A 27675-nucleotide genomic window follows, 5' to 3' on the forward strand; every position below is an offset into this window, starting at 1 on the left:
ACACTCCTAGACTAAGTTATTCTTTACTACGACAAGCCTAGTCTTCATTTAGAAACTTAACAACCATGAACAAGTCAATACCTAACTTATAGTTTGAAAACTAAAATTGATCAAGCTTATTTAGTTTTGAGAGTTTTACAGTAGGCAAGTTTTTTTTAAGACTGACTTAATTCTTACAGCTTTTGGTCTGAAGTGTCATTTGTCATCATTCTTGTTTAGAAAGCACGGCCACTACAAATCAGGGCAATATTCTAGTACCGGTTTTACTCATGCTATATATCAGAGGTTATAATGTCTCCTTACTCCTCCTGACTGCCGCCTCCATTATAAATTGAAGGTTGTATTTCTATTCTGAGGTCAGGCTCAGGTGACTATCTAACATCCTCTCCAATGGTCTGAGCAATTGCTTTCTAAGGTATGAATAGCTTTCCCTGGATAAATGTCCATGTCCATACCTAAGTATGTACATTCCACATATACATTAGAAAATCTTAGTTTGAGTTCTTGAAATAAATGTTAAAACTATTAAGAATTATACGATTTCTTGCACCTTCCTCTGGAGTATCTAGCACTAGACACTGTGAAAACTTACTCAAACCTGAATGGCCCTCAGGTCTGATCCAGTATGGCAATTCCAACAAGGTTTTATTAATCTACATTCTGCATTTCTTGAATTCTGCTAAGCTCTCAAATGCAGTGATACCATTAAGTTGCGTAACTTAAACACCACTGAGGTTTGTGAAAACCAATTCCTTCTACTAGGTTTGAGTTAAGCTGCAGCTTACTTTACTGTCTTCTTCCACATTACTCACTATGTCTTGATCACTCATGTGTTGCTGACTGATCTTATGGTGTCATCTTGCCACTGGCCAGGAAGAAAGCAACTGATGCAGGGTAAGGTGTCTGGGCTTCATGGAGGTCAACAATGCCCACATGGAGAGGCAGCTGTCCTACAGGTTACTGCAACATGGAACTGAACAGCATGTTTTGTATTATTCCATGAGGTATAAAATTCCCTCTACAAAATATCTTGTAGAGATTCAGACTATGATGACAATAAAGACCAGAATTAGTTTATTACATCCCAGTGCACAGGACTAGGGACAGCTGTGGGCCATTGGTGAACCTGCCTTGCTTACTGCTGCCCTGCAAATGTTTACTGGATAGTACGCTGCCCATGAAGACATGAAATCAGTCAGCAGGGTCAGAAAAACTCAATGTAATATAAGTAAACAGTCATGAGACAGTATTTGGAAGGAATCATCACTGGAGACTGGCCCATATTCCAAATGGAAATAAACCTTTTATACAGGACTCAGGCTGGATTTATGTCAAACACAAGCTTAGAGTCCCTACCAGTGCACCACTTGTGACAGCCTCTTGCTAGGAACGCTCCAGCCGTTAGCTCCCAGGGATGAAGAGCACATCCCCTCCCCGGTGCAAGTATTTCATATTCTGCTAGACGGCAGCACTTAGCTCAGCTTTGCTTCTGCGTTTCACTGTGGAGCACTTCCTAATAAAACCAGACTGGATTCACTTTTAGAGAAACAGACAAACAAGTTGCAGGTCAGAGGCTACGGTTACAGGATATAGAATATGAACTAGGAGTGTGGCAAAAAGAGGTGGATCTGAAAAACCAGAAGAAACACGCTGTTTGGTAGGCCAACGTGTTCCAACGAGAGGTTTCATTTAAAGTCTTCTGGTGAATTAAATACAAACATTGCCAGATTTCCCGGAGAGCAAAGCTAGATAGATACATGACCACTGCAGCTTGCTTCCTTGAGCTCTACTTCAAATATCAGACTGGACTCTAGAAAGAAAGGGCCACAGTAGCTCTCCCCACTTAATCGGATACAGAAGGTATTGCAAAGCTTATCCAGCATATTATCAGGCCAGCTGCTTGCACTGATGTGTGTGGCTTCCACCTCCATTTTTAATAAAAGATTTATAATTTATTTGCTTCCCTTTTGGGTCTAGTCTAAAGGAAAAAAGGGTCAGTCCACTTCATGTTGGAGGATTCATTCCTAGTCCTATTCTTTCTGAGAAGATTGCCTGGAAAACATGGCAAGCAAAATTCCAGAGACGGGCAATATGAATAAAGCATCCTTAAAAATCAGAAACAAACAAACAAAAAAAAGACAGTTTGGAAGAGATTTGCTGATTTATCTGTTGTTCCACCACACTTAAACAAATGAACAAAAACCCAACCCAAAACTCACATACAAACCTAGTTCCCTGTACTTTAAACAGCACAATACTCTTTTGCAACAGCATCTATTCCACTGCATTACAAGTGAAAAGTCAGAGGGCAAAGAATGCTAAGGCTATGCATTCACCATTGCTTCATATAACAGTTAGAAGAATGCTGCACTTTCGTTCTCCCTATGTCCCAAACGCTCCCAGCTTTAAATGAATGGACTTGATTAATCTTTGTTTTAAACCTTTTTAAACCGTCTCCAACAAAGAAAGCAAATCCATTGTGGGTAACTGGCTCTTCTGTGTCCTACTGCCAGATGGTGAGGCATGAAGGTAATGGATAATACTCCTCATTCCTGGATATGAAAACACAAATGGAGTGCAAAGAGCAGAACCTTTCGGAAACTTTAGACCTTCTCTCTTTGCTTCCTTCTCAGCAGCACTATAATGTATTGGGTGACTGGATGACAAATACCACATAGACAAATTGAGAAATTATGAGAAGGAATCCATCAGCGCTTTAAGCTGCTGCAAGTACTGAGAATTGTTTCAGTCGAGAACTTAATGTGGAAAAATTTAGATTTGCCCCCACTAGATGCCATCGTGTGCAGAATGCTCTGGCACTAGCAATATCCTGACTCTCACCATCCAGACAATTTTAGTTATTTTTTGGTTAACCAATTAACTATTTGACACGTTTGTGCAGAGCACTCTGCTCTCGTGACCAGTGCTTACCCTGGGTAGGCAGGGATGGCTGTGGGAGGTACCGCCCGGACTGCCCCATACACTGTCCTTCCTCGGCCCCTCAGATGGGCTCCCCGAAACGCGGCTGCTGTGGTGGCTGCAGTTGGATAGGGGAAGCCTGGAACTGTAAAGACAGACAAGGTGGAGGGTGAAAAGGATCTGAACTCCTGTCCAGAGAACAACCATCTGCTCCAAACAGAGTGACACAATAGCTCCACAGCGGTGGGACATTTTGCATCAGTCCTGCAGAGGGGCATGCTTATAACCCAGCAAGCATCCGATACATACTTCCTGCTACACCATGGCCTTTCGGGGAAGAGGGGTTGCAGAGAGGTTTGGCATGCAAGAGGTTAATGCTTTGGCATGCCTCACCCACCACAAACAGGGTACAAATCCCCCCGCCTTTTTACACCGCCATGCAGTCTGGTTAGAGTCCGAGAAGCGCAGAGAGTTACTATCGATATAGCAGGCGGCTCTTCCAAAACTGCAGAGGCTCTTTATTACAATTTGTCAAGAGGCCCTTAAAGTCAACCAACTTACATCAGTCTCTTCCCTCCTTTCCCCTCCCACTCTTTGCCACCCAATCCTCTGTATGTTCATTTTAAAGCCTGAAAGACAAGATAGCCCATATAACAGCAGCAGAAATTTCCCATAAAGTGCCAGTTTACTGAGAGCCCACCTTCATTTAACAAGGGTGACCAATAACTGGCTCCATGTATAGTGGGGCCTGCTTTATTACGCTTTACGCTGGAGTAAACTGGCTCGTGATAAAATGATGTAAAACCTCAGAGGCATCTGAAAACACATAATAAACAGATACCGAGAGGCAAGGAGTCCCAGGGCGCAAACCCAACCCAATGTGCGTCCAGGTGCATGCCACTAGGGGCCCTGCAGACTCGCGGTTTAGCAGCTTGTATAATATGTACTTTAGGGATTTGCCTGTTTGGTTTCTTTGATTTCAAAAGGGGGAGGGGGAGAAAGGAATGGCCTATTCCTCACACACACCCTCCCCTTGTTTTGCAGCCTCCTCATCGCTCAGAAAGACCCATTCACCAGTACAGAAAACACTGCAGATGAACAAGTTACAGTCACTGCACAGTTTACTTTGGCTCGAGGTAAACTCATTCCCAGCGAGACCCATCCTTTCAAGTATATATTATACAGACTGGAGAGAAGAAGGGTAACAGGTCATCGTTAACTCAAGCACAGTAACAATATAGGGGCCAACGGGGGCTACTTACTGATTAAAGGAATGTAAGTGTTAATACCCCCCCTTCCTGACAGGGGCACTGCGGCGTCATTGCCCAGCGAGACATCTGCTTGAAAGCTGGACGCTAATTTAATTTCAAAAAGAATAAAAAAAAAAACACAAAACGTAAAAAAGGTTATAAAGAAACAGCAGATTGAGAACACAAACAAACACCACTGCAGTTAAATGGCAGAAGTGGAAGTGTCTACTTAAGCTCTACCTGCATATAACTCAGGGCCGTACACCGCTCCAACCACAGGACTCAACTTCCAACCTGAAACAACAAAGACTGCAGTGAATGCCAAAATCTACACCAAGAGAAGGAGCGGGCAGTGTGGGTAGGGGGAACGGTCTCTTGCGTGCGCCCCAGCTTCACATGCACAGCTCTTTCCAATTTCTGCTTTGCCTCAATCCCCCTTGGTGTAGATGGAGGCCAACTGCCTTTTTCTAATGTCAAGTTCTAGGTACAGGTCGCTGTATCGGAGGGAACAGCGAAACATCAGCTGATCCGCAGCAGGGCAGAGGCGCCACTGAGGGAATGCCAACTACCTTATATGCATATTTGCCACGAACACCGTGCGACCCTGCGTTCTCTGCATGAACCTCGCTGCCAGCTCCTCCCTGCTTTCACCAGGAATGCTGCGGATCCAAAAGCTCTCTAAAACCACCAGCCCAGACTGCCGTCTCAGGCTAATCAATTTATAGCCTTAAATTCTCAAAACACCCGTCTGTCTTATTTGCTAGAGATCTGCTAAAAATCAACGGTGTCTGAATTTCCTCACTAAACAAATCACACAACTACGGTGAAGAAAAGCAATTCCATCTATTCATCTCGTATTTTCTTCTCTCCGTGTTATTTTAGTATTTCCTGTCTTCTTTATGCTGCTTTTCAGGTGAAAGCCTTCCCAGAGAATTGATTTTAGCATCGTCTGGGTAACTGGCAAGAACTGCAAATCATCACCATAACACCTTCAAGAGAATAGTGCTTGAAGAAATCATCACTGGGGTATGAGGATGAACACATTTCCCAGACAGACCTAGAAACATATCTGTCTTCCCCCCCACCTTTCTATGTGGGAAGAGAGGCAAGGGGTGTAAAGCTAACATCCTGATCTGGGCTGGCTTCCACAAAGCATTCGTTTCAGTGAAGATCTCAGCTGCTCAGCTAGCAACCACACAGGCATTTTTATTTAAATAAATCCATACTCTTCCTCTGTCTTGGAGTCCTGACACAATTACTGCACTTTTACACTTCTAATGGGCCTAGAAACCGTATGAACAACTTTGTGAACCGCAGCCCATCAACACCACCCCTTCATCTGCTGGCAGGGTATCAACGAGAGATGCAATGCACGTTCCCCTCCGCAAGGCTGGGCACGCTGCCACTGCGCTGCTCACCTTGATGGCAAAATACTCAAAGCGAGCAGGGGCAGCAAGGGGACTGGCATCAACCCTTAAATTTGAAAACAGTTGGACAACCACTCCTCCGTATGCCTTAAGCCTCCCCTAGTACTAAATACCTTTGCGTAGCTTTAAATTGCTGCAAAAGCAAAATATTCCTGCCCATTATCAGGGTTTCACAAGTCATTGCAAGGTAAGCCAAGTTTTGTTACCATATAGCCACACGCATTTTCTGCCCTTGTTTTCAGGGCAACATAACGTGGCTGCGTTGCCTTTTACTACAAAATCTCCAGGATCCTTTAAGACACTGAGACTCGGAATCCCAGCCTTTCTGCCTGCCCCTGTTTCCCCAGTTCAGTAACCAAAAAAAAGACTGATTTGCCAAGAGCCATGCAACAAGTCAGTAGCAGAGCCACAAATAAAATACGTTATCTTCTGACTTTTAAGTCTTACATTGTAATCAAAATGGATTCTCACAATAACAGCTACCTATATGCAGCTTCCTGCCTTGTTGAAGCTGTTTGGGAACATTTTCAGACCAAAAAGAATTTTTCTGCCTGTTTCAGGACAAAGACTCAGTTCCAAAATCTGTATCAAAGCACCATTCAGTTCTGTCAGGAGAAGAACGACTTTTTATGCTATATATGCCTATGCAATAAAATCACTGCACAGACTGAAGAACCAAGATATCCCGATGAAACAGGATTCTTCATTACCCAAACAACTTGCTCTTTCTCTATTCAGGTTCACTGGCACATGACTGAACACAGGCATGGTCTCTAACAAAAAGTGAGCAAACAAGCAGCGCAATGCCTCTGTCTTCCCGGCTGCTTGGGGACAGCTGTACTTTTACAGTTAGAACCTAAACTGTGATATATCCAATTATGTCTCCTAAGTTATGCTTCTGCATTCATATTTAGGTATCTACGTGATGGCAATAAGGCTCAGGAGCACTGCATATCCCACTGTACAGCATCAGCTTGCAGCAGTGGCAGGCAACCCATTGGTCTTTGGTTTCTTTACCAGCTTGGCCACATCCAGCACGTCACTACTCCTCTCTGTCCCCATTTCTCCATCTGTAAAATGCTATTCCTCCATAAACGCTTAAGGGTTCTAGTGAAGAATAATGCTATAAATTATAGTTTATTGGGTTTCTTTGGGTTTTTTTTTTGGTCCTGAGGAGAGGTCATGACTTTTCCCTTTTATCGTTCTTCAAACCTTTCAGCTCGTCATTAGTACAAACGGTCTCTCTTACCATTTGCATATGGCGTGACCATCTTCTTATTGGTCATCACTCGCGCAGTGGCGTTGTTAACCTAAAAGTAAGAAAGGGGAGGGGGGAGGAGAGGGAAGGAAGCACAGGACGTTAGGGAAAACGGTGGAAAACTCAGATCCCACACACACACACACTATACTTCTCTGAGCAAAAAAAAATTAAACAACTAATTTTACAAGAATGCAATCTTTAAATTACTTTTAACAGTTGCCATTTATAATTATAAAAGTTACAGCTAAACATGGCACTTTAAAATTATGCATTAAACAAAAGGCCAACGAGAGTAAAGTGCAGATTCTCCACCACCCTGCCACCCATTGGCACATGCTTATTTTCAGCTTATTGACTGGAAGGGCAAAACTGTGGAGGGTTTTGTCCAGGTTCTGTTCAAGAGGCCGCGATAATTTCTGCAGCCAGGGCAGGGGAACCGAACCAGGTGATGCACAAGCTGACTTGTTTCTCAAGCTCACCGTTGGGAATGGGGCCCGGCAGGTCGCTGGCAGGCATACATTTAGATAGAAAAAAGGTAGTCTGGAGTCCATGAGCTTTAGGATTTGAACTCCCGAGGGCTTGAGGAAATTTCTGGAACTCCACCAAGCGTTTGGATGGGCTACGTTCACCGATTTGCTCCCCAGTATTTTCAAATCTTTTTCCAGATTAGTTTTCCCTTGTCACAAAATTTCATGGAGCAAGAAGAAGAAATACATAGCTGTAGACCTGGGTCTTTTTTTGGTTATATTGTGCCCTCCACCCTCTTTACAGAGCTCTGCATAGTTCCAAGCAGTTTGATTGCTCAAGCAAGTGGGGTGTTACCACAGAGATGGTGCTGATAAAGAAAAGATGGACCAGTTTGGAAGCCAAGTTACTGCAGCCCCGTGTCAGACAGCCTCAAAGTTCTTGCAAGGAGGGTGAAGTCTTTATACAACATCAATAATTCATCAAAACACATTTCGCATGGGAACTGAGGCCAGGGTGAAGAAGAAAAAAAAACAGATATAAAAATAAAAGCTGCCTCAGGCCCCTGAGACTTACGGATGGTGAGCATACACGGGGTGGGGAGTCTGGAGCTACATTTACTCTCGTTTCAGCCCCAAAACAATAGAAACATTACACATTTAAAAAGAAAGAATGGGAAACAACAATGATGAGACTGAGAGCATGCAGTTAAACACACACAGATAAAAGAAAGAAAAAAGAAAAAAAAAACAAAACACCACAATTGATTCAGAGGGTGGGGAGGGGAGGAGGGAGGAGAGAAGGTCTCACAGACAGTCATTAAGATGGAGCGAGTGCCTGAAATCAGCTGCTACAGCAAAGTGCAACACAAGCACTTAAAGGAAAAATTGCCAGAACCGATCAGAAACCACCAGTCAGCAAAGAGACCAACAGCTGCGTTTAACTGAGTAAAGAAATAAACCGGGGAGGGAGGGAGAGAGAGAAAGAAAAAGAGAGAAAACAAACAGTAACAGCTACAAACAGGTCTCAGAAAGAGAGAGCAGCAGATAGAAGGGGCAGGAGAGAGAGAGAAGAGGAAATGGGTGCATTAATAAAAACCAGCCAAACTGGAGTTCAGTAACTCTGAGTAAGATGTGCAAGGGGAAATCACCATGAAGTCAGTAATCAAACAGCTCAGACTGCTACAAAACGATATGTACATCCAAAGTCCAGGCGGCATTACTCAACAGCATTGAAAATAAAAGGGGGAGAAGGGGGAAGGAGGTGGGTGGGGACAACAAGTCAAATCACATTTCGTAGTGTTAATGTGAGATGGCAGATGGATTTTTTCTTTCTTATTTAATTTGGTTTTTTGTAATTTTAAGAAAAATTAAAAAAAAAAAGCTTCTTCTCTAGCGCTTTTGTTTCACTTACCGCCAACTCGTACCATCGCCAGCATTGTGTATAGTTACCATGGAAAGAGTGAGTCAAGTGAAGGGCCCTAAACGCTAAACCATCGAAAAGGGAAATAAAAAAACAAAACAAAAAAAAAGCAAAATATGCAGACATCTTACTCAAAAACGGCGGCTTTTTTTGTTTTAATATTTGTACTTTTTTTTTTTTTTTTTTTTTAAAGGAAAGAGGGAGAGAGGGGAAGACGCCAGTTAACCTTCAACACAGTGGAACATCGAACTGGTTAACACCAGGCATGCCCGATACATGGCCATGTTGGCCATCCAACAGTAACCCTTCACTCCCCTGGGGTGAGAGCTAGAACCTTTAAGGATTAGCTTTCACCGAGACAACTCTTGACCACGGTCAGGTCAAGAAACCAGCGGCGTGTGTAGCACAGCCCACTCAGGGCTTCTGCCCCCTGCCTCCCCTCCCCTCCCACCACGGGCATCATCTCACACTTAAGTGGAGGAGAACTGGCCTCGGAGGAAAGAGAGAATACTGGCTGGCCCCCTGCTTTCTTTTTTGGACACAGAGTTAGAAGTCGGACAGTACTCTTTCAGTTAGTTTTGTTCAGGCCTGGTAACAGGAAATCGGAGCCTCGCAAACTGAAGCAAAGGAAAAATCAAGACAGCAGAAGGGCAAAAATTTGGAGTGGGTGGGAAAAAAACTTAATAAAAGAAGAAAGAAAAGAAAAAATACCCAAAACAACAATAAAAATATTCCATAAGGGGTGTAAACTTTTATACATTTCAGTGCAGGGAGGTGAAGGACACAGACACAAACACACACGCACACACGAGACTAGGATCCAAATGTGAAATAAGTGAAGCAAGACACAAAAAGAAATCAAAAGAATAAATATAAAGAAGAAATTGAATTACTGAAGACATGCACCTCGATTTTACGGCCCTCTACCACGGTGCCGTGTAATTTCTCCCTGGCCCTGTCTGCATCAGCACTATTCTCGAAAGTTACGAACCCGAATCCCTGCATGCAGCGGGAGAAGGGGGGAAAACATGCACATCGTTATATATTGAAATACTGATCTCTAGGTAAATAGAGAAAAAATATCACAGTATGAAATCGACATCAGCACAACTCAGCAATAACCTCCTAGAGTCACATTGTTGGTTCATGCATGTTTCATAAATGAAAGAAATTAAATTCAATAAAATAAAGGAACTGTAATCATAATAAGAATAATAAGAGTAATTAAAAAAAAAAAGAAAACATAAAAGCAATTGAGGCCAGACCAAAAAAGAAGTACAAAGTTACTCGAGACAATTTTTTTGTTTTGTTTTGTTTGTTTGTTTAAAAACACTGAACCCTGCTCCAACATAGGCAAGCTGGTCAAGCCCAAGCGGGGCTTCTCTCCCCTCTGCTAATTAACACACATGCTTTGCAGGACCCCCCGCCCGCCCCAGACACAGTACAGGACATTGACACTGAGCAGCACTTCGTTCTCTTGAGAAACTGCTACAAGAGCAAACAGCGATCTGAGTTCATGCCTGGCACCAGGAATTCTGCGAAGCTTTGGGCAAATCAAACACTGAACCTTGCTTTTCCCACCTGTAAAATGAGACAATCATAATTACCTACCTTAGAAAACTGTTGAGAGGAAGGGCTGTTTGTAAATCATCCCTTTTAAGATCTTCGGGGCACAGCTCATGTCTATTCCTATGTCTGTAACTTCCCTAATAATGCATGAGGCCTTGAAAGTAAGCAGGGCTTCTAGGTGGCACCATCAAATAAACATCACTTAACATGAGGATTTAGAGTATCATGTATTCTAGTTTCAAAGTTTTCCTATCTATGAGTACTGTGCTGGACTTGAGTGTAAATCTAAACATCAATTCATCGGTAAAGGCAGGTTTTGTCTGACACTGCTGACCTACAGCTACATCCCTGCTACCCATCTTACTTGGCTTCTTTCTGAGATGGCAACCTCTGCAACATAGACAGTAACAAAGCTCCATGTAGTTAGGCCATGAAGTTTGAGAAAAACTGACGTGCCCTGCTTGGAGCAACCACAAAAGCTTGAGGACTACTAGAATGTCCTTTTCGTTAGACGAATTTAGGTTTACTGCATGCATTAAGGCAGATGCAACACGCCTGCCCTCCATGCTCATGCTGCTGCCAACTCATGCAGTCGCATAACAGGGCAGGGTAAGAGACCATGCTTCCTCCCACAGAGATGAGTGCACTGATGTTAAAAAAGATCCAATGCGACTAAGAGAATTAGGATTTTAACTAGTAACAAATGATACCTTTCTACAGACAACTGGGATGAGATATACTCCATGCCATTACAGAGAGCGGGGCCAAATAAAGTTTTGTTGCGTTCTGCTTTTAGGGTGTCTTAAGAACAGGAGAAGGGTAACTGGCTCCCTTGACTTGGTATAAAGCAAGTATCAGTTTAACATACAGAGAGAGAGGGAGTAATCTCTGCTGGCTCCGATACCCTCAGGAGCAGGAGGACCAAAACTTGCATTTTGATGCAATGGGAAGTCCTGATATTAACCGGAGAGCGAGGTGATGCGAGTGATCTACAGCTATGCCTTGCCAGGGAAATGGCACGCTTGCTAGCCTCGTGGCCCCCTCTGTGCAGACTGGACACCTCCCCTTCAAAAAAAAAGCGTTATGATTTCTAAGCACTGTTAGCGACAAGACACAAGCAAGCCATCATTCTTCAAGTGCTTTTTAAAGGTCTTTACAATACTAATCTTAAAAAGCCCAAGCCATTTGCACATGCTGGCCTTTATCATCCACAGCTAGGTTTCCAGCACAAAACTGTTACACATTTGTAAAACGCAGCTTTTATTTATATATTTATTTTTCCCCTTAACAGCAATAATAAAAGAACTTAGCCAAGTACTGCAATGCTGAGATCAACAAGAACGCTCCTTTGGGCTCCATCTCAATAATCTAAAGCTTCAAATAATTTCATTTCTTCAGTTATAAATAAAAAGCTAAATAAATAACAAGCTGATGCCTTTTTCAGAACAGCACAGACGTTTTCTGTTTAAATGAATTAAAATTGGAGCTACAAGAGATGGGGCCTAATAAAACAGCCCAACTGCATGTAACTCTCAAATACGGTGCAGGGAACCAGGGGGGTGCAGGGGGTGTAACAGCAAAGCTGATTATGAAGGGACAGGGTATCGTGTCCACTACAAAGAACCCCTACAGAGAAAGGCAAGACGGAAAAATAGAGCAACACCTTTCCCTCTGGTTCTATATAATGGGGAAAAAGCATCTTTAAAAGGTTGCGGGGGAGGGGAGGTAAAGACTGCAACAGGAATCTCTATTTCCCTCTTCTCTTTTTACATTAAAATTTCTGTTTGTTCTAGACAAGTCTGTGGAGACCGAATGAAATTTATGTCTTCGGTGATGATGTGAACTGAAAGCTGAAGAGCAGAGGGAAGGTAATTTTTTAGGCATTAATCCATGCAGGCTAGAACCAAACTAAGACTATTTTAATTCACATTTGTTTGCAATTAGTGAGGTCTATATGGGATTTTAAAAAACCCATTATCATTAAATATCTTTAAACTGATTAGGAATTTTCACTATTTGGAATGTTAACTCAAGGTAAAGTACAATCCACATGCAGACTATATGAAAATAAAAAACAATGTGAATAAAAACAGAATTAATCTGATTCTGAACAACATAACTAATTAACCACAATTTTTGTTTTATTGACAGATCCGTCCTGAGCTTGTGCAACTCTTTGTTGAGAACCATTTAACATCAATGCTGATTTAACAACAACATAGTTGACTATGGCAGAGTCAGTATTTGTGCCCCCTTGGTTTGTCTTCTTAATATATCTCTTAGACATTCAAATTTTCTTCAGGAAAAATAGGTGAGGCACGCTTAACATTTTTGTTATTTCTAAATTTATAAACTAGCAATTATGTATACATATTTTTGATGTGGGAGAGAAAAAAAAAGCACATACATAAAACTTTTAATTCCTTTTCACAGATGACCTGTAAAGAATAGGGATTAATTTGTACCTAAATACATATACAACAAACAATTCTCAGTTTTCCCTCCCAAGGTTGTCTTGCCCTTAAAAAAAAAAAAAAAAAAAAGAAAAAAGAAAAGAGGCAGCAGATATCCAACATTTACTACCTTAGCGTTATAGCAGGTACCCGTTTGCTCCATAGTAGTAGGTATAGAGCCAGAGGAAGGGAAAACACAATCCTGGGTAAAAGACGACTTAAGGTTTCTAAAATTTAGATTATACAAATAGGCTGGGTTTAGTAAGGCTGTTACGATAACAAGGCTGAAATCCGCAACAATTCCTCTCCACCAGCAACTGCCAGGAATTTCTCCCAAGCAGAAAATAAGTTTAAGCCTCGACGTACCTAGCAAACGCTAAATAACCCCAGCAAACATTTTTAGGACTGGTGAATAGTTTTCAGTGCCAGACTAACCCCTTTTTACCCACAGGTTTATTCAAAGGGCCTGAAGAGACCGAGTAACTGCCACCCTTTTAGTCTGGCCTCAGACTCTGCAATAAATAACAAGCAACATGATGAGCAGTGAAAAAAAAAAATTATAAATGTATATATAATTGAACGTTTCCATCTCTGAAGAATGAGAAAGAAAATTTACCATGTAACCGTTAAGGGAGAAATCAAAAGCAGACGGTTCTCCTGGGTGTGGCCAGAACACAGAAATTAAACAAAAAACAACAAAAAATAAAATAAAGTAAAATAAAAAAAGAAAAGAAAACCAAAGGAAACTAAACAGAGCCCCTCGAAATCCATGCATTGTTAACCCTTCGTTTGTCACAGAGTTTAGACCAGTCACCTCAGCAGCAGCGTCTTTGCCTTGTACCACTGGAGCATGCTTGTTTTTAACCAAGTTTTTTCTTCCCCCCCCGCCCCCCCGTTTTTTTTTTCCTCCTCCTTATTTCCACAATAAACAAACTTTTAGGAGCCTGAAAAAATGGCCAAGGAGACAGCAGTTTAGGCTACCTGTTTCCAAGGCATTTGGAGAAAGTAGGAGGGTTTCAGCTATAATCCACCTGAGATGAGCAGGACTGAATGCACTGACAGAAACACAGCACAAAATTCAGAAACACATTGTTGAAGTTACGCACACAAACATACGCTCCTCCAGCTCCTCCCTGTGCCCCTGCCACACTTGGGAGTGCATTAAGGCACATACACGTAAAGCACCTGTCGCTGTATCTGTGCAGTCTAGTGAACCAGACGCAGGAATTAATCTGGCTAAAAAAAACCCATAAATGTATCTTCAAACAAAAAAAAAAAAAAAAAAAAAAAAGAAAAAAAGGAGGGGAAAAAAACCAAAAGACTTGCAGGGCTATTTTTAAGCTGGATCATTTCCCCAGTCCAGCTTGCTATGTTCCTCCACTGCCAATCCCTCCTGCAAAACCGGGAGTGGATGGGGGAGCCCGGCCAGCATCACAGCTCAGCCAGAGCTTGGGGCTTCACCGCAGCTCCAGCCAACTCAGGTCAGGGGCTTCACGGCCCCCATGCTGTCCCCGGCTGCATGCTCCTCTTCCTCCTCCTCCCGCCCTTGATCGATCGCGGATCTTATCATCTTGTGGTCTGTGAGTTCAACCAGCTAAACTGGCAGAAAGCAAGCTCATTTCTCTCTCTCCCCCCCTGCTGCATCGGTATTTTGCTAATTTAGCACCCTGGACTCAGTGAAACGAGCACTATTGGGAAGCAGCTCCCACAGGGGCAGTAAATCAGCTTATACTATCAAGCTACCAACTTCACCCTCAATTATACAAGTTTAAACAAACCAGTTCAGCGTATGGACTAATTTAAGTCATTAGTTTACTACTGCAGAGTTGAAGGCATAAAACTGAACTAGGATAAAGGGACACAGGTCATGCCTCCTTCATGCCATTGGCATTATAAAGGGATTTGGTGACCTGAGAAAGCGATGCTGGTTGCTGGTACTTAATTTGTTATTAAGCCTCTTTGTGTTAATAACGCTGTTTGTATTTCTGGCTCAACTGATGACATCTGAACAAAAATTAGAAAAATAGAATTAAAATGAAAACAAGGCCTCCAATTTATTTTATGTAACAAGGGGTTGGATCTATTTCACTGAGTGGAAACTAAGTCCAGAACGAGAGTGGCTCAACGCAAAGCATTGATCCATTCAAAGAAGAAATAAATGCACATGCAAACAGAGTCTTTTAGGCACAGTTATCAAAACCTAAATTCATATTCTTAACCTACAGTTAACTGCAAATATAAATAAACCTTAAGTGTTTCCACACAGCTTTCTGCCCAAGTTTTTAGTTAGCATGGGTTTACTTACAGAACTCCACTCACCAATAGATGCAATTTCTTTGTGAAGACAAGACATAAGCTACTATACAACCAATTCTTTAATTAAATATGAAGGGCATCTAGACAATTCAGTCCTCTACAAGAATCTGGAGATCTGGGTCTCCCAAGTGGAAGGCAGTGAGGGACGTAAACTTATGCCATCCTGAAAACGTGAACTTAATATGAACTCTTACCATTTAAAAATCTAAAAAAAAAATATAAAAAAATGCTCCCTCTTGAGCCAAGGTTTTGCTGCGTGTTTACGCGCTCTTGGTCTCTGAATGTCATTGAGGGCACATCTTGGAACGCCACACGGTATGCAGCCGATGAGCAAAGAGCTTGGATTCCCTTCCCCTGCAGCTTTACAAATGCCACAGGGTACTTGTTACGCAGGCAGACTGCATTAATTCTGCAAATATGTCCACTTGTTTAGTTCAGCACAACAGTGCCAAAATATGCATCTAGAGGATGCATCTCCACTTACAAAAGGAGTAGGAATCCTCTCTCTCGACTTCCTCTGGAGGTGTTTTATTCTCGGTTCAGTGAAGTGCATGGTAAACTGCAACCATGAGCAGAATGCTATTTAAAGGCACTTAAACGGGTCAGAACTAGAAATGTAATGGTAAACAGGATAAATGAAACAAACAGCTAGTTTCCTGGAAGCAAGCAGAAAAACCAAACACATCAAGGGAAGACTGATGTCATTCTATTAAACAAGAATAAAATAGAATGAAATACAGGAGATATTTAAAGTTTGTATCTTGCTTCTCATATGTAGCAAAGCAGTATCAGTGTGAAGCCCACCAGGGCACGTATAATCCTACTAAACAGATTGAATCTGGGCAGAAATTGAGTTAGGAAACAAGAATTCACATTGCTTTGAGAGAATAATCAGAAAAACTAGTTATTAACTGCCTCCTACTCTGCTGTGACACAGAAAGTCAACAAACAACATTTCCTAAGCCAAATGCAAGAACCTGAGGTGCGAGGTGGCTGTGACGGACACATGCTGCTCTCTCTTTTGTCACCAAATGTCCTAAATACACAGAGATCCTGAAGATGCAGCCAGTTTGATATAGTTCCCCCAAGCTATCGAAGAAAACTGCCTGGTCATCTCAGGTGGATTCAAAAGGAAGAAATGCAACCCGCACACTTCCTCCAGTCCCTCCTACAACCAGCGCTGGAGCGATCCCGGCAGAGACCTCCTGCCACAGCTTGGCAGGGACAAGGCGCTGCTCAACCCCATCGTACAGTGGGTGGGGGTGAACCCAGAGCAGTTTGGGATTTACCACTGTACCTTTTAAATAATTACAAAACATATACACAAAACTCTACAACCCTTAGGAACCCGGGGAAGGGAAGGGAGCATTGAGAACACAGCACAAGGCAGGCAGCAGGAGCATCTGCTTTCGGATTCCCAAGAGAGAGGAGGAGAAGAAGAGAGAGAGGTTTCATATCATTAGATTAGAATGGAAACCACAGGGCAGGAAAATGCATTCAGATTTTTTTTCCTAAGGTGGAGGAAGAACCCAAGAGTGAGCGAGTGGCCTCCAGAAAGATCCATTTCCTTTGCTTCACCATCAGATCACCAAACTGTTGTTTTTCCATTGTTACGTGAATACCAGGTGCTTCGTGCAGCTACACCCCACTCAAACACTGGGGCCTCCCATTTTCATGCTAAGCAGGAATAATCTTGCATTCTCTTTAAAACAGGAATTATTTTGGGTGGAGAAGGATGCAAAGATACCACAAAATTACTCTTTGGGTGTTTTCTCATTCTGTTCAGATTCTGCCCCATCCCTCATACAGGCTATCAGTTTTGCAACTGCTTTTTGCTGTAAGATGACAAAAAAAGCAGTAGAAAACTGCATGGTCAAGGACTACAAGAACATCTCTTTGGATCGCTTTCTTTTTTCATATATTTATTAAGGGTTTGGGATAAAATTTGTCAAGGAACTCTTCAGCGATAATTTTTGTTTTAACTGAAAACCAGAAGCCTTGGGCTTTAACAACTGCACAAGAAGGTACTTTTCATAGCCATAAATCAAGTCTCCACAGAAAGCCTCCAACATTAGTGTTGCCTAGAAGGGAAAGGGCAGCTGTGGGCATTTAATACAGGGCTGTGAAGTTCATGTGTGGAGAGGAAAACACTCACTGTTCTGGAAAGCACAGGCAGCGGGGGATGAAGGATAGAGCTCACCACTTTGCCAGGCTAGTTATTTTTGTTCTTTCTTTTGCAATTACATCCAAACAAGTAAGGATTTGATAGAGGCCAGAGGCTATTCCCAAAGCCAAACAGAAATTACTAAAATCAAGACTAATTCACAGATAGCTCTGGCCTATAAATATCAGAAGAACAGCGGAGAGCAGAATAAATATTTACAAACTCAGCATAGCTGGTTGTTTAAGTAAAGTGTATAGATTTTTATCCACACAGGGAAGTAAAACTCTCTAAACTAAGCCATATAGACATACTTGTTCAGACTGTCTTATTAAAACAAAACAAAAACATGGCATTAAGCACAAACAAAGGACGGAGAACGGGCTAACTCATTTCTTTTGTATACAGATCAACCGCTTTCTGGTTTCCAGCTAATACAGAGACTGAAGAATTTCAGAATGCATCTTGGGCTACATGGGAAGAAATCTGCAGAGGGCTCTGAACATGAACATACCCCGGAACATATGTTGAAGCAAAGAGGCCACCTTAAGACTGTGAACCTCAAATCCAAGTGAAAGGCAAAGACTCTAAACCAAAACTGCTTAGCCGAATTGCAACTTCAAAATCTCTTGTGTGCATGCACACATGTGCACACACGTGTGTGGGGGAAGGAGGGAAATTTTGTTTTAATTGAAAATGGGAATCTTAGCATTGATTAAGTCAAGCAGAGTATAGACATGCACTGTGCAAGCTTCCCCCATAGAGCTTTGGCAATGCACCTCGCTCCTGACCTGCAAAACTCCCTGCTATTCCAGTGCTGAACCTCCTGGGCAGAGAGAGAATCACATCAATTTGTCATTGTGGTGATACTGGTTACGTGATGAGAACCAATTGCCAATTAGGACAAAGATTACTGAATCTCTCTGCAGCTGACCTGAGCAACATTTCAAATCTCATCTCCAGAGAAATAAATTACCATTAACCCTCAACAAAATCTCCCTCTTAATATATCTGTAAGATGAAAATAGATGTGTGAATGCAAATTCAGTGGGGAGAGGTCCACATGGGGCAGGGCAAGTCGAACGAGGATGCTTATATTAAGCATCAAATATCTCAAACATGAAAGGTCAGTATCTCAGAAGTGCCGAGTCAGCAAAACAGAGTAAATAAAATCCTTTCACGTATAAGATATGACCTGTATTTCAATGCCACGGAAATGTGGCTGGGGGGGTGGGTGGGTTAGGCTTTGCTCTTACAGTCTCCCATTACGCAAAGCTGTTTTACCTTATTCTGCCTTCCCCACAGGGCACCCATTGCAAATGCAATGGGAACAGGTTGGTATGAAGGCTCAAGTGACTGACTCCCTGTTTGTTCAAAAGGCCGGGGGAACCTGACCCCACATTACAGACAGAAGTGTCTAGGAGCATTTGTACATGCTGCCCAGAAATGACCATGCTCAGAGTCTGGAGTCAGAGGGAACAGGACATAGTCCCCAAAATAGGTTTTCCCTTCCCCCATCACACTAATTCCTGCTGATCTCTACAGAGTACATTCTCTAGGCAATGAACTGCCTTTTACTCTGCAATCAAAACAAGAGAAGCGGGTACAGAAACAGGACTTACCTTCGAGCCACGCTCATTAAAGATTATCTCTACATCAAGGATTTTGCCGAATTGCTGCAGAGACAAGGGGGAAAAAAAAAAAAATATTTATTTTTGGCAATCCGTTTTTCCTACCTTTTGGGCCTGGCTTAGTGCAAGAAGGAAGGTGAGAATATTTTCATTTCTAGCACCCAGGCAAAGGCATAAAATCCCACTGATGTGACCCAGTTCTCTTGGGTTAGGACATGCAGATCCTCTTGGTTACAGACTCCAGGTTTTTCACAGAAGTCTAAAGGAAGAAAAACAATCTCCAGAAGAGTTTCAGGGATTTCAGGCAGCTTTCCTTTTACCCCTTTTAATCTAAACAATTCTTTCTTCTCTCATTCTAATATTTCATCTCAGACATGGTTATATGGTTTTATCTCAGACATCTAACAACATTTCTCAAATGTAATTCAGCATTTCGTCTTCCTCCTGAAGTGGCTATCACAAAGAGAAACTTAACAGTAATGTTGTTTCCCTGGAGGGAATAGTCACATAAGACTCCCAGCCTCACAGATTCCAAACTCCGAATCTGCTTTCCTCCCCCTCCCTTTACTTTCCAAAACTCCAAGCCTTCAAAAGAATTGATTCAGAAACCATTAAAACAGCCAACTCCCAACAGGTTTTTGCTTTTCAGAAAAAGATCATTTGACTTCAACTTTTGCTATCCAGCAGGCTGTTGATAACCTGTGCAAATTTATCACGTATGACAGAATTCTGACCTCTGCCTCAGCCCGGAGACCCCAAGGAGGGCAGTGCCCCATTACTCTGCACTGTTTCAACAACTGGTTACAAAGAGCTCCCTACTTAGCACAGAGCAAAAATGGGAAATGAGAGCTACAAGCTAAAAAGGAGATTTGCCACGCTCTGTGGAACCATACATGGATCACATCCTTCATCTTGGAACAGATCGAAATATTTTTATTGAACGGGCCAGATTCAAACCAGTAACCTATAGGTAAAAGCATCACTTCAACAGAGCCCTGCAATGCTCTGTCTTCTAGAAGCGTCAAAGTTGTATTTCCAAACTGGAGGTCTGCTCTCCAGAAAGACAGGTCTAAGATCTCATTTTCAAAAGCATGTATATGGAGCAGCCTTCATTCTGAAGATGCACACTGCACTCAGACAAATGCTTTATCTGAGCATTTTTCCTACCCCATTATTTATGAAAGCTTCCATAAACTTCTTCCATGGTTTTGATCTCACTGCTTGGAGAAGCTTTAGAGGTGGTAGCAAATGAAGGAAGGGTCAACAAAAAAAGAAAGGATGGTTTTGCAGCCTCCAGGCGCTGGGGCACTCTCCACTTTGCTATGGTACTCTTAATATAGTATTTGCCTTTTTTTTTTTTTAATTAACATTTCCTTTCGGAGTCAAATGGGTATAATACTGATTTTGTGGGTGCCCTGCTTGAAAGACTTGTGGCCAGATTTGCAAACATAGAACATTTACAACAGTGAGCCATGATGACTGAGGAGAAGCTCTGGATACGTAAAGCAATAAAAAGCTATTAAGTCCCTTGAACAAGTATTCCACAACTGTCTTTAAGCAAACAAAACGCTTCCAACAATTTTAGCTATAGATTCTGTCTGCTTCCATTCTCCATTCTTAAAAAGGAGATAGTCGTATTCTTTTATAAATGTTGGTTCACAGATGTTGTTTTTACTGTTCTATTGTTTAAGGACAATACTTTATCTTCTATTCATCCCAAGAACAATGGAATTCACAATATCCCACGTTACACGAAGTTTGAATAATGCTAATGTAAACACGCATCTTCCTTGAAACCTCAACATCTCAACAGCTTATGCTTCATCCATGCTGGATCCTCTTTTGGCCACTGCTGTGCCAATCACAGCTAAAATACGTTTTCTATTTCTATCCCACACTTGGTGTGGGTTTGTCTATAAAGGAGATTAGCCGTTGATTGCTTTTATTGTCTTTGTTGCATATGGCTTGGGCACTGCCATGAAAGAAATCAGTCATGATTGCTTTCCTGGTAGACTATTTCAGTGTTGTTACACGACAGGGGCTGAACCAATTTAACAGCTCTCGGCTGCTGAAGGGCTGTCCCTGCTCCATTGTCACTCCTCGTCTGGTCTCACCAGCTTCTTAAAGCTGGCCCCAGTTTTCATTCTCACCTGTAGATAAACTGATACAGCTCACCAATCCCGCGAAAAAGCAGCCCAACAAAAGGAATAAATACGAAGTTTTTAATGATTTACTGATCTGAAGTGGTTCAAAGGGTCTGGTGAGCTCCGAGAAGCAAAAGGGAGTAGAAAGCAGCACACCCTGCCCAAGAGCATGATCTGTCCCTGAGAGCTGGCTAGCCTTGCCACACATGCTGAAACAGCCAAGGTCTCAATAAATGCAAGTGCCAAAATTATTTTCAGAGTCTTCAGATTTATCAAAAAAATCACCATTTTCTACCTCAGTAGAATCATCGAATGGTTTGGGTTGGAAGGGACTTTAAAGACCATCTACTTCCAACCCCCCTGCCATGGGCAGGGACACCTCCCACCAGACCAAGTGGCTCAAAGCCCCATCCAGCCTGGCCTTGAACACCTCCAGGGATGGGGCATCCACAACTTCCCTGGGTAACCTGTTCCAGTGTCTCACCACCCTCACAGCAAACAACTTCTTCCTGATACCTAATCTAAATCTACTCTCTTCCAGTTTGAAGCCATTACCCCTCGTCCTATCACTACATGCCCTTGTAAAAAGTCCGCCTCCAGCCTTCTTGTAGGTCCACTTCAGACACTGGAAGGCCGCTATAAAGTCTCCCCAGAGCCTTCTCTTCTCCAGACTGAACAACCCCAACTCTCTCAAGCCTGTCTTCACAGCAGCAATGCTCCAACCCTTTGATCATCTTTGTTGCCCTCCTCTGGACCTACTCTAACAGGTCCACACCTTTCTTATGCTGAGGACTCCAAAGCTGGACATAGTACTCAAGGTAAGGTCTCACTAAAAGAGAACAAACTGTGCAGCTTCTGGTGCACAATTATGCTGTGCCACCTTTCCCTTTCTCCACACCCAGCTGGGCCCCGATCCTTGGGTATTACTGCCAGCCCTGCTCAGCTGAGCTCACTGCGCAGGGTTTCCACACCAACAGGAAATCCTGTCTTGTGCGTTTAATTTCTTGTGGCTGATGAAATGCTGGCAGTTAATGCTGAATGCAAATAGACTGACCTAGCTAGCTCCATGAGAGGTGGCAGGGCTGCCTCCCCGCCCTGGAGATGAAGAAGGTATGTTGTTTCCTAGATGACAGAATTAAGATCACCAAATCCTGTGGCTGCAGCAAGCACATGCTTGACATCTACTGCAACAGGCTACATCTACCCATGCAGATTGCCCCAATCTCTTTTCTGCCTAGGAGTTGTGGGTGTTTGAAGAGGCAGGAGGGAAGGACCTGCTTGCAAGACAAGGAACAGAGACAACGGGGGCTAACCACTGAACTGATGTTAGCCCCTGGTCAGCTGGTGAGGGGTTTCCTGCTCCATGAAATCCCCTAGAAGAAAGCAGCATGGCCGGGAGGCAGGAGGATGTGTGCTGGGCTCTTCAAGGCTCTGCTGCGGCCGTTGCCACAGCTGCTCTGACAGCTCCTAACACCATGGCTCTTGTCCTCACCGCTGCAACGGTTACAGCAGGTCCAGCACTGGAGGCACTTTTTTTCGGGGACTGTGCCAGAATTTTCCCGAAGAATGAAAGCAGGAAAAAAGAACTAGTTCATTTTACCAGTTTATATCTCCTTCAAAGCTGAATCTAATTTAGTGAAACATAAAAAGGCACTTTGTTCTCTGATGGTGCTTCCCCTACCAAATGTCAAAAGCCTACTGAAAACAATGGAAGTTTTAAGAGCTCCTTAGCGAAAGGTCACAATTTTTGTATGGAAAATGCTAGGCCATCTAAATACAAGGGTCAACACCAAATGCCCCCATAGTAATTTTTTAAAATCATGTATACAGGCATGTTTGTATTTTTCAGCAGGCAGATTGTCTAGCCAAATAAAACAAGATCCATGATTAGGTCATCCATGAAGACTAACCCTCTAATCTCTAACCTTGAAGATATGAATCACTGTTCTTACAGACCTGAGTTGTTCACTCAATGATTACCCAGAACTTCTACTTACAAGCCTGCACAGCAGCAGCGGAAAAAGAAACCTCAGCAGAGTTCACAGCCTCTGAAGAAGTCCCCACATCTCAAATGCTCCCCACCATGACTTTAAAAGCTTACTATATGACCAAGAAGCCAGCATCCCCCATCACATGGCAGGTTGTGCAAGAAGTCTTCTCCATTAACTCATGTACATAAACTCATGTACATGCCATATGATGGAAAGACAATACATACACACACACCTCCAGTCATGCCGCGGCATAGGAGCTAAAGCATCTAGTGCTCCATTCCCTGGCGAGATCTTGTACCAGCTTTTAGTTACTTTTCTGTAAAGCAGGTAAATGAGAATCATCTCTTCTACAAAGGTAGCACGGGCTCTTGGAAATAACAGTTTTAAGAGGCATAAAGATATTAACAGACATCAGCTATGACCAGAACACAATTTTCTTGCTTGAACATCATGTACCTTATCACAGATGCAAGGGCATTGTGCAAGGAAGGGTATATGCATGCTGTGTGTTTCTTTCCACTCAGATGACATGAAGGCAGCAGATTTTTCCAGCAGAGGCCATAACTACATTATATATAATAAATTTGAGCGATCTGGCACCAGAGAGCTTTTGCCTTCCAAGGCACTGACAGTTTAGTAGGGCCCCTTCTGTATGCTCTGTTCCAGCTGGCCCTGCCTCCTCTCCCTGTCTAGAGCTTTCAAAACCAGCTCCAAAACGTGCCAGACAAATAACTTAACCCTAAAGATGCAAACAACAAGGCGAATTTCTCTAGAAATCACGGAACAACAAAAGGTAACGTGAGACACCATTAAACAACCCCACATTCCTACAAGAGAGCTCTATGCCCAACCAGCTGTACACTGGTCCTACAAAATTAATGTAGAGATGAGTGCAGTGAACTAGCTAAACGTCGAAGGTGCCAAACAGTCCATTCTCAAAGATGCCTGAAATTCCAAAAAGCCAGGAAACCATTTCAGGTCCTCAGGCTTGAAGGGCGTGAGCAAGAGCATTTCATATGCAGGATAGGTCCATGCTGCAGAGAGAGTCCTTACCCTAGCTCCCAGCTCCATGGCATATACTTTCAGCTGAGAACAGCTGGCTCCATCATAGCATGTTATTAGTCAGTGCTTAGTTATGGCACCGTGGGGTCTGACAGAGCTATGCTGCTATCAGTACATGAACTTCCTCACCTAAAGCTGGGTCACATCTCTTCAAAATAGTGGGGCCAACCCTGCTAGAGTCAACCCCGTTCAGCCAAGTGACACCAGTATGCTTTGCTGACAGGAAGATGGAAGCATCAAGCACTACCACTGTTTACCAACTGAACAGACAGTAAACAAGCACCAAGCAGCCCTTATTAGGGTTGACCTTTTACCTAACAAAACGCATGTTTTCTAAGAAACCAGACTTTAAAAGGAAGCCACACAAAGAGTACAGACTTCTAACAGGGCTTACAGACCGCAGCTATCCCAGCGAACAAACTGACAAGGAACAAAGTTTCTCAGTCGTTTGTTATCCTCTGACTTACAAATAAAAGATTTTCACACAAAACAGTGAGATGGGGGTGAACGGTACCACAGGGTACTGTTCCAGAGATCTTAACAGCAGGCCAGCTTCCAAATCTACACTTCCAGCTCCTTGTGCCATCCCCAGAGGTGCAACTGCACTGTAACCTGGTACTGCTGCTGCGGAAAAGGTACTTTGCCCCATGGCCACAAAAGCAGCATACATTCAAAGCTCAATTTGAGAGGACTGGCACGTGTAGACTGAATCCATACAAACTGGGGTTTTAAAAGATAACTCCATCTAATTTTACCTAGGCCTTTTATGCAAGTAAATCCAGCTACAGCACAGCACCGTTTCACAAATGATGTTCAGACCACTCTCACTGCAAACTCTTACAGTAACTCATATGGAAACCTAAACAAATCTTACATAAAAGTATGATCCAGCCAACACTGCTTTCCACCAGACGGTCACTACAGAAGCTTCTGTGTCCTGTGGCATCAGCACACAGTTTTGCAGAGCAATAGCTGCTGACAGCTGCAGAGCTGCAAGTACCCCTGCGCAGAAGTACCACGGTCCCCAGCGCAGCCATGCAGACAAAGCAGGACATTCAAGCTGTGCTGAGCACACAAGTCACTTGCAAAAGGTGACTCCAGAAATCACGCTGGTGAAACACATCAGGATAAACAGCAGTGCCTCTTCTAACTCTACCCAAAATCAGATCATAGAATCATAGAATCACTGAGGTTGGAAGGGACCTTTAAGATCATCAAGTCCAACCATTAACCTACCCTGACAAAAACCACTTCTAAACCATGTCCCTAAGTACCACATCTACCCTTTTTTAAACACCTCCAGGGACGGTGAATCCACCACCTCCCTGGGCAGCCTATTCTAATGTTTAATAACCCTTTCAGTGAAAAAATGTTTCCTAATATCCAATCTAAACCTCCCCTGACATAACTCGAACCTGTTTCCTCTTGTCCTACCGCTTGTCACCAGGGAGAAGAGGTCAGCCCCCATCTCTCTACAACCTCCTTTCAGGTAGTTGTAGGTCTCCCCCTCAGCCTCCTCTTCTCCAGGCTACCCTGTGACAGGGTTGGAGTGCTCCCTCATTGCAGGATGAGCTTGGAAATCAGAATTGTCACAAAGAGGCCACCTTGTATCAGAATGTTTGTGCTCCAATACTGTTACGTGTCATCACTGGCCAGCACTATTTGGACATGAAAGACCTAAAATACATTTTGATACCCAGAAGACAGGATTTCCTCCTTCAGATGTCCAACCCACTCAGAAAGCAGTCCCTTTCAGCAGCTTTCCTACCTACTGCTGTACTTCAGGCCTCACTACATCAACACCTGCAGGTCAGAACTTCTTGGTCTACTGTATTATTTATCTACTTAACTTAAGGCCTAATGAGTAGCTTTCTGCCATTGCCAATACTTTTGTATCATGAATTACTTGTGTATTTAAGTTTATTCATTGGCAAATACAGACTTAAAATTCTACCAAATTATTGGTGAGAAAGAGCTGTAGTCTAGCTTGTTATTGCTTTAGCCTCCATCTATAGGCTCATGGAGGTGTTCTGCACTCTTGACATGAGAATGAAGTTAGATGAGAAATTATATCCATTGAGATTTTTTAGGAAGTGCTAAGTGCCAAAATGTCTCCCCAGAGGCCGAGATCTGAAGGCTACATGAGCTTCCAAAAATAGCTGAGTTCCCAGAGTTGCGTTGCTTGGGTCATACAAAGCACTGGTCTACCACAAACATACACCATAAAGAATCTCACAGTAGAGATAGGAATTATGCTTAGAGAAGGAAAAGGATAACATTACCCGCCTTAAAATCCAGTGTTAAAAAAAAAAATAAAGGTAGCTACCATTCTGTCACCTATAATAAATGAAGTTATTAATAACTTCATTAACTGAAAGTTATTAAGTGTGACAGAGTGGTCACCTTTATCTAAAACAGCTATGCATTATTACTCCTTTAGCTGATAATGCACGAAAATCCTTTATCAACTGGGCTGGTTGATGTTCCCCACCAGAAGCAGTTAACAGCCTACAAGTAGTAGACATGGAGCGAGCATGTTGTAAAGAAGGCAATGTCTCCACCTGAAGCCAGAGCCTGAGAGACTTCACACCCTGTAGTGTGTTATCCTCACCTTCATCTGCAATCGTCATGAAAACAGTCCTTATTTTTACCTTACACTATCTCCTTTTTTAAAAATAGTTGAAGATTCTTGAGCAAAGAGCATTTCACCACAGTAAATTCTGAGATGTCAATTCTGACTCTTCATACTGTTGCTCTCAAAACAGGTAAGAAGGATCTACTGCAGACACACCTGTATGAACTACCAAAACGATCCACATTGCTTGTTTTTGTGGAAGCAATTAATGATTCAGCTTGAGAACAGATGGTTCTTTCTCTTGCAGGCAGTCCAACCCAGTCTCCATCTTCCCTAGGAGACGCTGAAGTCCATCTGACTCTGAAGTCCAGAACTGACCAGAGTATCCCAGTCAATTTTATACTGGGAGGAAAACTGCTTCTTGAAGCGTAAGAGGGAAGGACTGAAGCTATCAGCCATGAGGTACAAGCACAGACATTATCATACCACAAAGCTGAAAGGACTGGAAACACGTGAGGGAAACCCAAGCTTTTCTTCTGCATACATAGGCCAGTAAGGAAGGGGACAGCCTAACAGCAGTTGAGGAGAAAACTACTACCATCATGTCAGAGTTCTTACACGCGCTATCCAAAGAACGTCCCTCAGAAACTGGATAATAAAATCTTGAAGAGTTGCTAACTTGTTTTTAACACTGATGGCAACTCTTCTACTCCCTGGTAAGTTTTCCATTGTTTAAATTAGCCTAAATGACTACGAATTTTCTCTTATTTCAAGGTTAATTGTGTTAAATCTCAGCTTCCAACTGGAAAATCTTATTATGACTGTAAACAAGGCCTAAGCCCCCTATTAGTAGGTATCATCCATGCATAAGCACCTGTACAGAACAGACTTGTCATCTCCAACCTCTCTTTAATAAGATGAGTAAATCATGTAGCCAACACTGTACAGTTAAAAAGCTACTCATCTTCCAAGCCCTAGATTTTTTCGAGGTCCTAAATTGAGCCGCAAACTGAACAAAATCATGCA

The 27675-nt window shown here is 42.7% G+C and overlaps 1 protein-coding gene across 15 annotated transcripts in view; it reads right to left on the reverse strand.

Annotated features, from left to right (window-relative positions):
- The window catches only part of RBFOX2 (RNA binding fox-1 homolog 2), a 175763-nt gene that overhangs the window by 18683 nt on the left and 129405 nt on the right, over positions 1-27675 (reverse strand). For 14 of the 15 annotated variants that reach the window (XR_010069280.1, XM_063321788.1, XM_063321734.1 and 11 more), the window contains 6 exons: positions 18866-18919; positions 9651-9743; positions 6846-6906; positions 4410-4463; positions 4182-4274; positions 2932-3064 (listed from right to left, as the gene is read on the reverse strand). Coding sequence is in view for 14 of the 15 variants with exons in the window: in XM_063321788.1 (XP_063177858.1) it covers positions 2932-3064; positions 4182-4274; positions 4410-4463; positions 6846-6906; positions 9651-9743; positions 18866-18919 (488 nt within the window). In the remaining variant the exon portion in view is untranslated. The remainder of the gene's footprint in view (positions 1-2931; positions 3065-4181; positions 4275-4409; positions 4464-6845; positions 6907-9650; positions 9744-18865; positions 18920-27675) is intronic. The other variant, XM_063321705.1, reaches the window with a different exon arrangement.

Source organism: Chroicocephalus ridibundus, chromosome 1 (assembly GCF_963924245.1).
Source record: "Chroicocephalus ridibundus chromosome 1, bChrRid1.1, whole genome shotgun sequence".
Taxonomy (NCBI): Eukaryota; Metazoa; Chordata; class Aves; order Charadriiformes; family Laridae; genus Chroicocephalus; species Chroicocephalus ridibundus.